The 18242-nt window shown below is 40.9% G+C and overlaps 1 protein-coding gene across 1 annotated transcript in view; it reads left to right on the top strand.

Moving 5' to 3' along the window:
* The window catches only part of LOC126281510 (myrosinase 1-like), a 180605-nt gene that overhangs the window by 86147 nt on the left and 76216 nt on the right, over positions 1 to 18242 (top strand). Inside the window, exon 7 of the mRNA XM_049980533.1 lies at positions 8978 to 9072. Within this exon, the coding sequence (XP_049836490.1) occupies positions 8978 to 9072 (95 nt within the window). The remainder of the gene's footprint in view (positions 1 to 8977; positions 9073 to 18242) is intronic.

Here is an 18242-nt window from a genome sequence, read left to right as displayed (position 1 = left end):
GATCTCGGAATTTTGAATTATATAACAATTTCCGAAGTGGACTGTCCCATGCGTCTGGCACCAACTACCATCCCGTGTTCAAAATCTGTTAATTCCCGTCATGTGTCAAGATTACATCGGAAACATTTTCACACGAATCACCTGAGTGCAAATGACAGCTCCACCACCGCACTGCCCTTTTATACCCTGTGTACGCGATACTACCACCAACTGCGTATGTCCATATCGCTACCCGCTGGATTATTGTTACCTCAGTATATGCTGTTCTGTAAGGCAATAGTCATGTATACAGAGCGGATGCAATATCGCAGGCAGCTCATCCATTAATACAACCATTCGCCTTTTGTGTTATAGCCACAAGGTTTTTATTTATCACTGGAATGTTTTCAATTTCCACGTACCAGCTTTTCTTCTGTTTATGTCTATACTAATAATAAAACTGTAACACTGTCGTCTAGGTTTTTTTGTCTGCTTGGACACGCTAATATTCGAAACTACTGGAAGAATTTTCATGGGTTTTGACAAGTAACTTGACCGTAGGTTGAAGCAACATATAGGCTTCGTTTAATCAAAATCGGATTGCAGAGAAAAAGATATCGTAATGTTACAAATGCGACCTATGTTATTACACGAATTAGGAAAAATATTTACTCTTTGGAAAAACAATCTCTCTTTGATTTTTGACCTTTATATCCACGAAAATCCTTTTATTGGCTGATAGGTGCTACGTAATACGATTGGACGTAATGAATAGAATGATTATCGATTTTCAGTGTATTTAATCCATACTTATATTATTAAATGCAGAAATAATCTTGTCTGCCTATGCCCCCTTGTATGCACTTTCTGGCAGCAAAGCTGCGCATGCCGCCACATCGTGTGTTCGCACAGCTTGCAAGGGACTGGGTGGGACATACATCACGAACTGTGATTCGTAAACAGGCAGACACATGAGGGCAGCTGACGATGCTGCGTGTACTTATTTACTCACAGTTATTTATCACAACCAGTCTTTTGACATCAGTCGACATTGGTGATATATTAGTAAGATTTTGCTGAATTTTATACAGTTATGTAGGTTGTGAAGCTGGCATTCAGTTTGTTGATACAGCTGTTGAATATCCACTATTAAATATTTCAACAACTTCTCAGTTCATGTCCCTAATCATACTACTTGAGATATTGCATACAAAGAAGCTTTTTAAGCCAAAATTAAATTCCACGCATACGAAATATCTTGTACCGTTATAAATAAATACACGAGAAACCGCAGGTTTCTGACCTAGTTTCCAGTCAATCTCTTGATGCCACATTGTCTTTCCCATGCAGGAGAAATAGCAGTTTCATCTTGTCTCCATGTATATCACTGTTGAACGCAGAGAACTGTCATGTAGATAACTGTTAAACGCACCACATTATTACTTCTTTAACACTACAGGCTTCCCATTCCCTAATTTTTCCCGACAGTTCATTTAATTGTAGATTTTGACCATCTTAACACTGTCGCAAAATGGTTCTGTAACCAATTTCAGCGTAATGTATGCTAGTAGTGTCAGTAACAAGACATTCCAAGTTATCCATTAATAACCAGAAACAGAAGCGTTCGTCGGATTGCCTCATCGTCTTCTCTAATAGCAGTGGGGTTTAAGGACTTCGGAGGAAATTATGCTGTCACGTTTCACTAGCATGGAACGCTGATCACCTGCAGGAAGTCTCTGCTTCAGATCACCGTTATGACACTGACATAGGCGGCTTGCCATTATTGCAATAAAATACCCGTGCCATAGATGCTGGAGATCGGAACTACAGCCCTTAGGCTCCAGAATAACACCTGTACTCAAGATGGCAGCTCTTTTAGTCGCTCTGTCAGCACATCATTTGCAATCATCCTTGTGACACTAATGTCTACATCTACATCTGCATGAATATTCTGCAGATTCACACTTAAGTTCCTGGCAAAGGATTCATTGAACCACTGTCACACTATTTCTCTACCGTTCCACTCTCGAACAGCGCACAGGAGAAACGAAAACTTATATCTTTCCGTGCGAGCTTCGATATCTCTTATGATCACTTCTCCCTATGTAGGTGGGTGTCAACAAAATATTTTCGCGTTCCAAGTAGAAAGCTGGAGACTGAAATTTCGTGAAGAAGTCTCAGCGTGACGAACAATGCCTATGTCTTAATGATTGCCACCCCAACTCGCGTATCATATCCTTGCCACTCTCACCTCATCTTTCCGATGTCCTCCATCAATCGCATTTGGTAAGAATCCCACACCGCACAGATATACCCTAGCAGAGGACAACGAGGATAGTGCACGCAACCCCTGTAGTATACTCGCATCTTCTAACTGTTCTATAATAAAACGCAGTTTTTGGTTTGCCTTCTACACAACAGTATCTATGTGTTTGAATTGTTATTAATTGTAATCCCTGAGTATTTAATTGCATTGATAGCCCTTAGATTCGTATGATTCGCCATTAACTGGAATTCAACGGATTCCTTTTAGTAGTCGAGTGGATGACCCCAAACTTTTCACTATTTAGTATCAGCTGCAACTTTTCACACCATACATGTATCTTCTCTGAATCGGTTTTGATCTTCTGATGACTTTACTGGACGGTAAATGGTACCATCATATGCAAACAATGTAAGATGAATACTCATATTGTCTTATAAATCATTTATACAGTTTAGAAACAGCAGTACAACTAAACTGATACTTCATAGGCAACTATTTTGATTAGAAGACGCTTGTGAGGTATTGTATCAAAAGCCTTTGTAAATCTAAAAGTACGGGATCTTTTTGATATCCTCTGTTGGTAGGACTCATTACTTTTTGAGAATAAATAACTATTTGTGTTTCACAAGAACGATATTGCCTAGCTACTCGCTGTTTCTTCGAAGCAATCCATAATACTCAAATACAGTGTTTGTTCCAAAATCCTACTGCAAACCGTCGTCAGTGATATGGCTATGTAACGCAGTGGATTGCTGCTATTTAATTTCTTGAGTATTGGTGTGATCTGTACAATTTGCAGTCTTTGGGTTTGGATCTTTTGTTGAGCTAGCTGTTGCAATTATTGTTAAGTACTCAGCTATTATATCAGCATAATCTGAAAGGAATTGAATCAGTATACATCTCGACCGGAGGACATGCCTTTATTAAGTGATTTAAGCTGCTTTGCCACACTAAAGATACTTTCATCTAACTATCTCACGTTAGCATCAGTTCTTGATTTGAATTCTGGATTATTTACTTCGTTTTCTTTCGTGAAGGGATTTTGGAAAACTGTATTTAGTAACGCCACTTTGGTGGCACTGTACAAAATGGTTCAAATGGCTCTGAGCACTATGGGACTCAACTGCTGTGGTCATCAGCCCCCTAGAACTTAGAACTACTTAAACCTAACTAACCTAAAGACATCACACACAGCCATGCCCGAGGCAGGATTCGAACCTGCGACCGTAGCAGTCTCACGGTTCCGGACTGCGCGCCTAGAACCGCGAGACCACCGCGGCTGGCGGTGGCACTGTCATCGGTAACATTAGCATCGCAGTACCGCAGTGAGGCTCTAAGGTTTTCAATGTTTTCTGCACTTGTAAAATATTTCGCCTTCACTGTACTGTGCCAAAGATGCATGAGCGAGCTGCACAAGTTATGGATAAGATCCTTGACTCCGTATTTAATGTAATCTGAGGCGCTCTTGGTCACCAGTTAATTGTGCAGAGTTTGGGCATTACTATTAGAGGCACAGTAGCAGGCAGTTTAGTTTTAGAAAAGGAGATCTGATATTCGTGAACCTCTGAGATATTTCGTGGAATACTGTTTATGGAGGTGAAAATTTGTTCATCAAGATAATTTCTCTAATTAATTGAACGAAAACTTTGTTTCTTAGGTAACTACTAATATTCTTGATTAATGTCGATTGTTTTCATTATGTCACAAATAAAGAAACTGTTTACATTACTGTAACGTTTGTAATGAGTGACTCTCTTAATTCTTAGCCTTCTTCTGTTACCTAGTCGTTTTTGACAAGAATCAGAATTTAGTTTTTCAAAAACGCTTTTCATTAATGTAAAAATCTCCTCCATCATTCTTAGTAAAGTTTTATTTTGTCGTGTGTGAATTGCACCTCACGCCACAAATTGTTTCTGACAAGAAAAGAAAAACTTAATTGTAAACAGATTATTTTCTTTACCTCCTGCATTTGCTGATTTCAGTTTTCGTTCGAGAACGTCAGTACACCAGACCCGAAATAGTGTGCTGAGCAAGAGCTAAGTTAGTTTTGTAACAGGGCATTCTTGTGAGCAAACAGTATGTAGTCAGAATTTTCAGGTGTTATGCTAAGTAAGCAGATTAATTTACAGTGAACATTGAAGGTAATCTGAAATAGTTATATTCTTCCGAGATCAACAGTATTTTATTCTGTGATATTTCAAGTCAGACATTGCACTTCACGCTACGTAACTGTCAAAACATACTTCAGTATTGACTTTCAGTTAAACAATTTGCACTGAATACAAAATTAGTTTCTTTTGCGGTTTAATTAGATTTCTTTTTATTACTCCACATTCAGCATTATCTAAGGTTAAAGCTTTGTTTCACTATACTGTTCACAAGCGCAGTACAGGGCCAATCAAGAGTCAGTATTGCTTAGCAGTTGAATACTATACTTTAGGGACACGTTACACGAGGAGACAGTTTTTGAAAAGGAACATTGTGTTTCATATATATAGATACACTACATGGAAAGCTTACAAGGGTATTGATTGTGTCTTGCTGCTAGTGTACTTTAAGTACAATCAAAATCTCTTTGTATTCGTTGCCAGATTTAGAGTTTCGTGTGAAAATTATTAAAAGCATCGTGCATTGAAGTCCGCACTAAGCTGCGAGCTCCTGTAAAACTTCGCCAACCTTTGGGAATTTGCGATCTTTTAAGTTTTTTATGCTCTTTTCGTTGTTTCTGCAACAGTATTCTGACATGTTTTGTGTACCATGGAGGTCAGTTCTGCCTCTTATTAATTTAATTGATATAAATATCTCAACTGTTGTCGACACAACTCCTAAGAAAAATGGTTCAAATGGCTCTGAGCACTATGGGACTCAACTGCTGTGGTCATTAGTCCCCTAGAACTTAGAACTACTTAAACCTAACTAACCTAAGGACATCACACACATCCATGCCCGAGGCAGGATTCGAACCTGCGACCGTAGCAGTCGCACGGTTCCGGACTGCGCGCCTAGAACCGCGAGACCACCGCGGCCGGCACAACTCCTAAGAATTTAAGCCACACCACTTATATGGTTAAGAAGGAATTGAAGCTGTCCTTAGAAAGGCGTCAAGCGAAATTTTATCTGCTTCTTGAAATATATGAATTTTGCGTTTACTTTTGGTGGGTTTAGATGTTACGGTATTCAGCACTTCTGTAACGACGCTATAGTTACAAAGCCCTGTATCCATAATAATGCTTCGTACTTACTCAGGGTTATTTGTCGCTAAGAGGTCAAGTATATTTTCACAACCATTTACACATTTGGCGAGCTCCTGAACTAACTGTTCAAAAAAATTTTCGGCGAAGGCATGTAGTATGATTTAAGACATAGTTTAAAGCCTACAGACTTCAAACAGGTATTTTCTTCAACATATTGAGGATGGTTTGAAGTTACCAACAGTGTTGTTGTATTAGCCTGGTACCCATTTGAAATGAGACTCAAGTCTTCTTTGAACTATTCAAAGAGCGATTGTCATCATCGTTCCACCCAGCTGCGCCATTTTGAAAGGGTGCAATGTACTGGTCTTCTCTGTGAGACAAGGCAAGACTATCATTTCTGCTGCATGGGAACGATAATGTGGCATAGAGAGTCTTACTAGATACAAATTGACTTGGAGGCGGTAGAAACTGTTCTCGGGAAATATGAAAATCCTGTGGCTGTTCCATATAAAATAGAATTGGTTGACACTGAAACGGTTGTACTAATGGATGAGCTGTCTTCGATACTGCAGCAGCTCTGTGTAGATAACTGTTACCTTATGCGGGGGGGGGGGGGGGGGGGGGGGAAGGGGGGGGGATATAATCTAAAATTTATCCTGGATTTTAACTAACTTGAAATCTGTGACTATCTAACATCAAACCGTGACTTCCGTGTGCGAGAAGATGACCAAGGAACAAAGGTTTTCAACATTTCAACATCAGAGCAATTTGTTATAGTTTTGCTGTAACGTGGGGAAGTTTGTTACAGTTTCACAGTAATGTGGGAACGTATTTAGGAATTTGTTACAATTTTTTGTGGCTTATCTTTAGCTAAGAACACTATCGAAAACCCTACAAAAATGTATGCACATTGTTATAGACACATGTTCAGGTGATTATTTCTTTTTGATGGTATGGTATCTATTTACGTTTCTTTCAAGCACTGGTAAGTTTTACATGCTGCAAAATGATTCTGCTGTGTGTTTCGCATTGTGTTTCTGTGTCCAATCAGACATGGGTAGCTCATTTATTTTCACTGATTGCCATGTGAACTACATGTTTTTTTGTGTTATTGACCTATTTTCGTTTCTGATTCATCCACCTGCAGTGACTTTCTTGCAACGTTGTAGATGTGTTGAATAAGCGTGTGGAGGAAAAGAATTGGTAATGAACACCGAAGAAACTGTGGAAAGCCTTAATAATAGTGCAACTCAGGAAATAAAAGGCACAATTAAAATTTCCAATGATATAGATTTTTAACACATGTTTATGCGTAGAAAAAGATACTGATTTGTTGGCCGTGCTGACTCACCACACAGCTGGTAGTAGTGAATAGGAAGGACCTGTTAGCAATATCTTCCTTATAAAACCTGGAAAAGACAAGCAAGACACATCCATTTGCACTCTCAACAGCTCTCTGAAGAAAGAACGCGAGCCTCTAACACGATTCCTCAGGCTTCACAGATCCCAACGCCACTCCAGATAAGGTAGATAACGAAAGATAACGTCTTCAGTTTGGCATGTTTGCCTTCCACCGAAGAGCATTCCCTCAGGGTCTACTTACAGGTTCACATCTGGAGGAACAATCAGCTGGATCCACGGAACTGGGGATGGAAGACCACAAGGAAACTTCTCAACACAACATCCTGCATGTGCAGGAAGGAATGTCATGCAACATGTTCCTGTTGCAAAGAGTGCATATAGTGCTTCACTACATGCAGCAATTGCAAAGGGCTTTCGTGCCTTAATTGTCCAACAGAAGACAACACCTTCCTTGATTCTACGCAGATCGACGATTAAAGTAACATCGGTGAGGAAGAAATCGATGTGTATCCCATGCCAGAAGAGGACAAAGAACTGGACTACGCTTCCTCCCCAGGAACATCTACCCTGAAACATAGTAAAATATAAAAAAGAAATAAATTGGCGGTAATTACAGCACAATAACTAAGAAATAAATGTTTGTAAAAAAATCTATCTCTCATCAGTTTTACATCGTAATTGCAATATATTTCCATTAATCAAATATTTCATTTGATATCTTTTTTTTTTCATTTTTAAATCGTTTATTACCATTTTGGACTGCTAGCTCTGCCACTGGATCTGTAGCTGTCTGTCTCCAGTTTTAAAACAAAAACAATTCATCATACCATGTCTCTCCTACCAAATACGCAAAACGCCTACTTAAGGATGACATTTATTGTATATGCCTGGACCCTGTGTGAATTGTTCTGGTCTAAGGATATGCCATGAGAGTTTGCTTGCAGTGACTAAGGATGTCAAAGTGCATGTCGTGCAGTTAAGCATCCTATGCGTTTCTGTTATATGCGTTACTCGTTTCATTCTGTATGCAGTATGTGATGTCCAAGAATGCTGGTGTTTTAAAAATGAGTCAGCGTCATTCTCTTTGTCTAAAAACTTATTTTCATCATCCTTTCTTTAGGGTGTTAAATGATTTACTTTGATTCTTGTATTACGTTTTCAATTTACCTTTAAGTTGATCTCTGTAGGACACATAATTATACAAGGTCCAGAATATGTGAGTCAAGCCTCTGCGCACTTTGCATTTGCAGCGAGTTCATTTCTGTGCTGGATTTCTACGTCGTTAACATTCCAAATGTATTCGTGAGACTGCGAGTCATCGGCTAGGGAGAAGCGAAGCCTCTACTGAAGGAATTAGCACGGACTAGTGATCACGTTCATATAAAGTGGAAGCCTTTGCAGGCACTGCTCGCTCCACAACTGTTTGAGTCGTGATTGTGTTTGGACGCTACTAAGTGTGTGTCATAGGAATTCTTGCTTGGCTGTGAAATTTCGTGCTGTTGTTTTCATCTGGTCCTGTAAGTGATGGTGTGTTCATTGCTCGACGTAAGCATTCTGTATACCGTTATAACTGTTTAAATAACAGTACTAATTAGACTGACTTTGAAATCACTTCTCTGTCACCATATATTTGTAGTATAAATCTTCTAATTACAGCTTTGCTTTGTAGTCGTTTATTAGTGCCGTTCTGTGTTACTAACTTAGGGCAAAAATGGTTTTGTTTGAAATTTTTAAACAACAATTGTGTTGAAATTCGCTGAATATAAATAAATTCTAAGAAAATTAAACATAACTGGACTTAAATCCAGAGACTTCTGGTTATAAATCTAGGACTTTGGATTCTGCAAGGATAGTTGCTGTATGTGAAATTGGGGTGGGAATGCGAGTAAATGTAGGCTGATAGGACAATAGGCCAGATGTGTAAGTAGACCTGGATAATTAGAGAGTTATCTACCTTGTCCCAGAAGACTCATTCCCTACCACTGGAGAGAGACGTGATTGCTATATTCGTTGAAATGATTTGTAGTTAACAACAATTGTGTTACCATGCATCATACAGATCTGAAGATAACTTTTCGATACTGTGGAAACCAGGAATCTGACTGGGTAAATGCGATTTTTCTGTGGGAAGTAAAAGTACTACAGCTGATAGAGTTGTGTACTGCTTTTGTTTCAGGCAAAGTGGGGATCACGCTCAACGTTGACTGGGCAGAGCCAGCGACAAATTCGGCAGAAGACATCGCTGCCGCCGAAAGATCACTCCAATTCACAGTAAGTCCTGCCATACTGCACAGATACATGGATCATTTGGTGTGGTGCGCTAGTGCGTGGAGCCCTTAGATCTCTTCCCTTTAACCACACACTTCGCAAACGAAAAATACTGGTATGATAATTTAAAACTGTTGTTCATACTTTTTACATTTCTTGCAACTCACGATTAAAAAACAATTGAGACGTAGTGTCAGGGCTACATTTAGGATAGCCTATGATGTAGACCCTAACAAGGAAAATTTTGCGATGACTAAAGCGCAAATACAGTAGAGTGAGATTAATGTCCATACAAATATCAATATTTCAGTTTATAAAATAGTGTATTATAACTAGAACTATAATTATTTATTGTCAAATGGAAGGTAACTATGGAATGTATTAAAGAAGCTAATTTTACCTACATGTAATTGAAATTCAATACTTCTCCAAATAATCAACCTCTAAAGTAAAGTCTTCAGTAATCTTATTAGCTAATTTATTTGTTCCTTCATTTCACACTAAAGAATCCACTTGCAGTATCTACACATCTAAGTTGTCTTTAAAAACTCGCTTTTAGTACTGAATGCAGCCAAATCGTTGAGACTGTCTTGTAATGTAAAGTGGACTCGATGTTAGCGAAACAGTCCTTCACGTTTTTCGGTTTTAATGTGGATGGAGTGAGATACGGAAGAAGACGACTTTTCACTCATTTAAATTCACCAAAATTCCGTTAACCTTTCTTCTGAAACTCTTACCCGAATTACCAACTAAAGTTCCACGCGTTCGACCGGTCGCCTCTGGGAATTCGATAAGAGTCAGTGCTTGGTTGGAAAGGTAACTAGTGACTTAATTCGTATCAGCTGTCCTCTGGAAAATCCACATGAATAAAACCACACAAAACAATGACTCCCACGTCTTTACCAGTTATACGGGGGTCAACGCCACCGAATTAAAACCATGGCACTTGATTATTTAAATTAATTGTGATTCTGGCACCTATGCGGATGAGCCTAGGTAGCATTTGCGAAAATGTGGCCTAGCATTGAGTTATCTCTCAGGATTTCCCGGCGTGACTGATTAATGCTCTGCTTGTTTACATTTAATTCATAATATTTCGACGACCGACCCAATCGGCTTCTTAACTTTCTGCAAGCGTTAATGCGTAGTTGCTGTCTTAACTCCAACCACACTGTGGACGATTGTTTATTCCATTTGCTATCGAAGTCATACTGCCTGTGGGCGGCTTTTACTTCTTGTTTCCATTTATGGGGAGGCTTTGATTTTTGCACTTGGTTTATTACGATTTGGAGGAACCAAATGGGTGTTTTTAACCATATCTCTGACCGTATGGTTCTAGAAGATTTATTTTACGCCGTTTGAGGTAATACTGACCTTACGTTTCTAGCATTTGTAGACTTGGAGAAAACTTTTGACAATGTTGACTGGAATACTCTCCTTCAAATTCTGAAAGTGGCAGGAGTAAAATACAGGGAGCGAAAGGCTATTTACAATTTGTACAGAAACCAAATGGCAGTTATAAGAATCGAGGGACATGAAAGGGAAGCAGTGGTTGGGAAGGGAGTGAGACAGGGTTGTAGCCTCTCCCCGATGTTATCCAATCTGTATATTAAGCAAGTAGTAAAGGAAACAAAAGAAAAATTCGGTCTAAGTATTAAAATCAATGGAGAAGAAATAAAAACTTTGAGGTTCGCCAATGACATTGTAATTCTGTCAGAGATAGCAAAGGACTTGGAAGAGCAGTTGAACAGAATGGATAGTGTCTTGAGGAGCAAAATAACTGATGATGGTCGAAGTAGAGAGGATATAAAATGTAGACTGGCAATGGCAAGGAAAGCGTTTCTGAAGAAGAGAAATTTGTTAACATCGAGTATAAGTTTAAGTGTCAGGAAGTCGTTTGTGAAAGTATTTCTGTGGAGTGTAGCCATGTATGGAAGTGAAACATGGACGATAAATAGTTTGAACAAGAAGAGAATAGAAGCTTTCGAAATGTGGTGCTACAGAAGAATGCTGAAGATTAGATGTGTAGATCACGTAACTATTGAGGATGTATTGAATAGGATTGGGGAGAAGAGGAGTTCGTGGCACAACTTGACTAGAAGAAGGGGTCGGTTAGTAGGACATGTTCTGAGGCATGAAGGGATTACCAATTTAATATTGGAGGGCAGCGTGAAGGGTTAAAAACGCAGACGGAGACGGAGAGATGAATACACTAAGCAGATTCAGAACGATGTAGGTTGCAGTAGGTAGTGGGAGATGAAGAAGCTTGCACAGGATAGAGTAGCATGGAGAGCTGTATTAAACCAGTCTCAGGACTGAAGATCGTTGTTGAGGAAGAGTGGCATAAGCTTCTTTGCCAGCGCCTGTGATTTCGTTCCAGGCTCGTCTACATGTTTATAGAAGAACAAGTGTTAATTCGGCTATCCAAGAAATTTCGCATTTGCACAGCGGTTTTGGTCCCTTCGTATTTTAATTCATGATTATATTCGATGCAGTGCAGTCGCTTTGCTTGGTTGCTTTAGTAAGATGTGTTGCTTATGTTCCTTTCAGCGTGTTTGGATGCGAGCCTACTAATCTTTTTGGAGGTAGTCACCATAAGGCATATGAGCGAGTCTTTGTTTTGCTTTTTCTTTCTCAATCTCAACCTCCTTCGCAGACGGTGATTTTGGCTACGACGGTCGTTTAGATTGACGATCTGAACGCCGGAAGACTATTTGTCGGTGTTGTAATCCACCGGTGAGGCGTTCTTCGTCAAGAATGTAGGAGCTCTAGCGACCGGAGTATTTAGCATAGATTTCGTTGTGACAGATGGTGACGGCTCGATGGCCAGAGATAAATATGACTATACAGAATTCAAAGTGAGAAACTACTCGTGAAAATAATCAAGAAATATATATACGTATTAAGTTAAAATAAATGAATACAATGAATCTGAAATTGTGATCATAGTGTAGTTTAGTAGGTGATATCATTGCCACGAGAAGAACTAGAAGTACTCGAAACTATCCAAGTCATTAACAAGCCAGCTTTGTGCTGTAATACAGAAGTTATCCTTTTCTAGTGACGGACACCTTTCAATCAAATATTGAAATGGCAGACATGTTGTAATTCAAACTCTTAAAAATGTCCCACTGCGGATAGAGTAGAAATATAGTAAATTGTTTAAATATTCGTGGTAATATTACATGTTCCAGACAAATAGATGTGCGAGGGATTGGAAGGAGATGAGATGGCCAGCAAGGCCAACTTCCGCACTGGTACGAATTGCGTCTGAAAAATGAGGAGCTCAGTAAAGGTTATTCGCACATTAACGAAGAATACTATTACTACCGAAATTAATATAACTGCACAATAAATATTAATGTGATTGGTATGTCGAATTTCTGACAGTTGAAACGTAAGACCACTTTCGACAATTTTTATTCTGTTACTGTATTTACTTTCCGTATCAGCTAGCACAGAGCAACCTTACTCACACAACTGTGTTGTGTAATATGGAGCCACGACTTTTAATGACTTCTTCACGTAAAGGAGGTCAGATTCACGCATTAGCTTGCTACCCGAACAATCAGTTTACAGTTGCAGCTGGAGACATTTCTCTCAAAGGCCCCTCTTCTGCGACCATTTGTTTCAATAAGTTTGCTTAAAAATTTGTCATAGAAGTCCAACTTAAGAGCGGTGTACTCGTTGCATCATTTCCTTGTGCAAAGCTGTTCGTGTAGCGTAACCCGCAGCGCACTAGCTTACGAAACAAGGAAGTTAACCACTCTCGGAAGGGTGGTACGTTTGTCGGCCTACATGTGGATTCTAGGCGGTTCAAAAAATGGTTCAAATGGCTTTGAGCACTATGAGACTTAACATCTGAGGTCATTAGTCCCCTAGAACTTAGAACTACTTAAACCTAACTAACCTAAGGACATCATACACATCCATGCCCGAGGCAGAATTCGAACCTGCGATCATAGCGGTCGTATGGTTCCAGACCGAAGCGCCTAGAACCGCTCGGCTACACCGCCCGGTGAAAATGTGTGTGAAATATTATAGGACTTAACTACTAAGGTCATCAGTCCCTAAGCTTACACACTGCTTAACCGAAATTAACCTAAGGACAAATACACATACCCATGCCCGAGGGAGGACTCGAACTTCCGCCGGGACCAGCCGCACAGTCCATGACTGCAGCGCCTGAGACCGCTCGGCTAGTCCCGCGCGACTCTAGGCGGTTTCCCACAGTCGTTTAGGCAAATGCTAGGCTTCCTCAGCTGGGCTTCCTCAGAGAATGCGATACGCAGTTAAAACACAATAATAACAAGACAATGCTTACACGATTCATAGAACATTGCGCACATGTCTTCCCTGACTTAAATTAGCTTCACGACTGTGGGGAAGGACATCCGGCCACAACTTTAAATAACGAAATAAAGTTTACCAAATATTGAAAAGGCGGACCCCTTACTAGATAGAATAGACGCTAGCGAAAAGTAAGAAGTATTATATCGATCTGGTTACTGACCCATTTGAAAATGTAACTCCATCTTGGGTTCAGGTGGTAGTGGCCGACGGATGAAACATAATAATACTGTACTGAGAGTCGTTATTTTGATATCGTTTTATTGGGCAACCAGTTTCGCCGTTCCAATCACGTCGTCTTCAGGGCTGTCGCATGAATGACACCAGGTACAACTCGTGTATGTAGAGGACATGAAGATCGGATACCTTGTCTTATACACAAACGAATGGCACTTGGTGTCAGTCATGCGACAGGCCTAATAAAATAATATCAAAATAACGGCTCAGGTTACCTTCCATTAGGAAAGTGGGTGCACTCAGCGACTGTCATGTGATTTATAAGTTATAGAGCGTAGCAATCAGTCGTCCTTTTTTTTGCGGGTTTCATAACGCAAATCCAGATTTAGGCTAGTGTCTAGCCATTTGAATTGAAAGAACTGTGACTGACGCCCGAACAACAGGGAACTAACATGGTTCGAGATTAGAAAATAGTGCATTGGAAATGGCTAGACACTATCCGAAATGTGGATTTGTGTAATGAAACCTGAAAAAAAGGCCACTGATTCCTGCGCTCTATAATTTATAAATCTAAAGGCTGTTGGTACAGTATTATTGTATCCATTTAACAAATGTTTACGGATGACCAACGTTTTTCTGGATCCTAAATTAAGAACCACCTGAGTATGATGACTTATTAAAACTGAAGTAATTTAATAATCTGTAAATAAACTAAGTATGCAGCGCTGTCCTGAGTGTCACCCAGAGTAAGGACGTCAAACGTTAATAGCCGCTCGTATCTACAACTCGTCACGAAGATAACTGACGCATACAGAAAACAAATATAATTACTACGACTCGCTAATGTGTAACCTTTAGTATTGTTCGCCAAGGCGAGCTGGTTACGTGCGTGTAACAGGAACTAATCTGGTCACGTCGCTAGGTACAGTCACGTTCCATTTGGAAAAGTACAACGTGTTGTCACCTCGCAGTGCGAGTGCAAAAAGTGATCGCGGAAAGTACTTTTGCGGGAGGCGTAACGGTTTGCCGTTATCGCCACCGACGTAAAACATGATTGAGACATTGTTAGGAACAGTTTATTGACGGTATAGGTAATTGTGTTATTAGATATAATTCTGCGATGTCAAGAACAGTACAATAAACACCATCCTTCAAACACTCGACAGCTGTTGTCGCAGAGCACTGGACTATCAGGTTAGCAAAGAAGAACTTTTGTGAAGAATTCTCTTACCATTTAATCGGTGTCACTCTATTACTTAATCGACTAATCCGGCCTTTACATTTTAAATTATACCTCTGAATCTACGCTGATCAGCATAAACATTACGACCAGTGCCCACCGCCACGTTGAATGTCGCCTCGTTGCGCTGCTGACATGTGACGCGGTGACAAAAGTATGTAAGAGGACACGGTCATGGGATCACCCTAGTGAAGATATAGGCTGAAAAATGGGGAAATCCACTGAGATAAGTGACTCTGACAAAGAACGGATTATTTTTCTGCAGAACCTGTGAAGGGTTATCTGGAAAACGGCGAAACTGGTCGAATGTTCACGTGCTATTGTTCTGAGCATCTACGGAAAGAGGTAGAAGGACAGTGAAACGACCACTAGGCGCTGAATTGTTGAACGTCCACGACTCTTTATAGCACGTCGGGCTCGGAGGCCTGTATTCTCTGTGAAGTAGGATAGATGGTGATCTGTGACAGCTCTGCCGAAAGCGCACGATACTGGTGCACGCACAAGTGCTTCAGAGGACACTGTTAGTCGTACATTGTTGAACATATAGCTCAACAGCAGACAATCCCTACGTGTTCATATGCTGACCCAACGACATCGTCAATTACGATTGCAGTGCTCGCGGGACCATGGGGATTCGACCGTCGATGAATGGAAACGTGTTGGCTCTCCGGGTGAATCACATTTTTGCAGCATAAGGTCGATGGTCGTCTCCACAAACGCCGTCCTTCAGGTGGACGGCGGCTCGAAACGTGGAGCGCGCTACCGACGCAGGCTGGTGGCAGCAGTATCATGCTCTGGGAGACGTTCTCCTGTGCTCGCAGGGGTCCTGCGGTATTAATCGAAGACACGCTCACTGCTGCGAACCACCTGCATACCTTCACGCTTCATGTCTTCCCCGACTGCGATGTCATCTTTCATCAGTTTAATTGTCCGTGTCTCGGAGCCAGAAGCGTGAGGTAGTGGTTTGAGGAGCATTATAGTGAACCCACGTTGATGTCTCGGCGACCAAATTTGCTTGATGTAAATCCGCTGGAATCCATCTGGGTCGCTATCGCGCGCCATCACCACGTACGCAAATCAGCGGCCAGGTACTTACGCGAATTGTGTAGACATCTAATGCCAGATACCTCCACAAACCTGTCAACAAAGTGTCGGATCCCTGACATGCAGAACCGGTAATGTCTTTCGTCTAAAGCAGTTGGCCATAATGTTTTGGCTCATCAGTATATATCTATTTATTATGTCACACATTCAGCCGCTGACAGCCAACCATCCGCCCATATGTAGCGAGGAGAATGAAATGAAAAAAGCGGGAGAAAGAATATAGTTGCAAAAGCGGGTGAAAGAATGTATTTGCAAAAAGATCATAATGCAGTTGATGTTTTGTCCGCTCCCGTAGCTGAGTACTCAGCGCGGCTCACAGCCATGCGGAGGACGCGGGTTCAAGTCTCGGTGTTTGCCAGGATTTTTCCTTCGTGGGAAGATTGGAACTGGGTGAAATCAACCTTGTAATGCTAATTAATCACTCTCATAATGCTAAGATACTCGATCTAGTAGTTGCGACTCCAGTTCACAACTACCAGCTACCGGTGTGCTGATCCAACGCTGCTCCATCCCGCATCCAATGACGCCATTGGCGATTGAAATGGCGATCTGTCGGTGCCTTGTGGACAGAGTTTGCGTTTAAAATTAGATGTTTTACGAAAAAATGAAGCTTCAGGATTAAAGCGAACAGTAGTAGATTTAGACGAACTATGCATTCATACGTAATTCACTGTGAATAAGTGGCAATGTGCTAAGACTACTGTGAAACAACATGCCCGTCAACGTTTCATCGTTGTGAATGGAGAGTTTAGTTTCGTGTTCATTTCTCCTCTATACAGCGTGTTACAAAAAGGTACGGTCAAACTTTCAGGAAACATTCCTCACACACAAAGAAAGAAAATATGTTATGTGGACATGTGTCCGGAAAGGCTTACTTTCCATGTTGGAGCTCATTTTATTAATTCTCTTCATATCACCTTAATCATGGAATGGAAACACACAGCAACAGAACGTACCAGCGTGACGTCAAACACTTTGTTACAGGAAATGTTCAAAATGTCCTGCGTTAGCGAGGATGCATGCATCCACCCTCCGTCGCATGGAATCCCTGATGCGCTGATGCAGCCCTGGAGAATGGTGTATTGTATCACAGCCGTCCACAATACGAGCACGAAGAGTCTCTACATTTGGTACCGTGGTTGCGTAGACAAGAGCTTTCAAATGCCCCCATAAATGAAAGTCAAGAGGGTTGAGGTCAGGAGAGCGTAGAGGCCATGGAATTGGTCCGTCTCTACCAATCCATCCGTCAGCGACTCTGTTGTTGAGAAGCGTACGAACACTTCGACTGAAATGTGGAGCTTCATCGTGCATGAACCACATTTTGTGTCGTACTTGTAAAGGCACATGTTCTAGCAGCACAGATAGAGTATTCCGTATGAAATCATAATAACGTACTCCATTGAGCGTAGGTGGAAGAACATGGGGTCCAATCAAGACATCACCAACAATGCCTGCCCAAACGTTCACAGAAAATCTGTGACGTGATTGCACAATTGCGTGCGGATTCTCGTCAGCCCACACATGTTGATTGTGCTAATCCATAAATCAAATGGGAATCTGCCAACTCCGCATTTGTAAACATTGCACTGACTGCAAAACCACGTTCGTGATGAACACTACGTACTGATGTGTTTGATGCTAGTACTGTAGAGCAATGAGTCGCATGTCAACACAAGCACCAAAGTCAACATTACCTTCCTTCAATTGGGCCAACTGGCGGCGAATCGAGGAAGTACAGTACATACTGACGAAACTAAAATGAGCTCTAACATGGAAATTAGGCGTTTCCGGAAACATGTCCACATAACATCTTTTCTTTATTTGTGTGTGAGGCATGTTTCCTGAAAGTTTGGCCGTACCTTTTTGTAACACCCTGTATAAGAGGAAAGTTTCCGACTCTCAGGTAGAAATGGTCATTAAAAAATTGCGATACGTAAAGGCAGGGGAAGCTATGCTTTGCGCATTAATGAAGGAGCACCAGATTTCTCCTCTTCATTCTGCTAACAAAATTGTTTAAGAAAATGGGTCCCGTCCTATTGATGCCACACCATTTAGACCTGCATCCTATAATAGTGGTCTGGAATCTTGCAAGGAATAAGATATGTTGTCGTAACAGGTCAAGCATCCCGCGCTCTAACCCGAAAAGCTAATGGCTGATGCTTTTGCCGGTAATAAATGAGTGTCCTGTCTCACCTATCTTTGTGAAAGCCTTTCAACGTAATGCTACCTCGACGACTTGCCTGTCAATTTCGATGCTTTAATATTCAAGCAGCGTTTCAATTGCAGTCACAAGGCCGACTGG

Source organism: Schistocerca gregaria, chromosome 7 (assembly GCF_023897955.1).
Source record: "Schistocerca gregaria isolate iqSchGreg1 chromosome 7, iqSchGreg1.2, whole genome shotgun sequence".
In the NCBI taxonomy this organism is placed as follows: Eukaryota; Metazoa; Arthropoda; class Insecta; order Orthoptera; family Acrididae; genus Schistocerca; species Schistocerca gregaria.
Note: the sequence above shows the minus strand (reverse complement) of the source record. Positions and strands in the feature narration are given on the sequence as shown.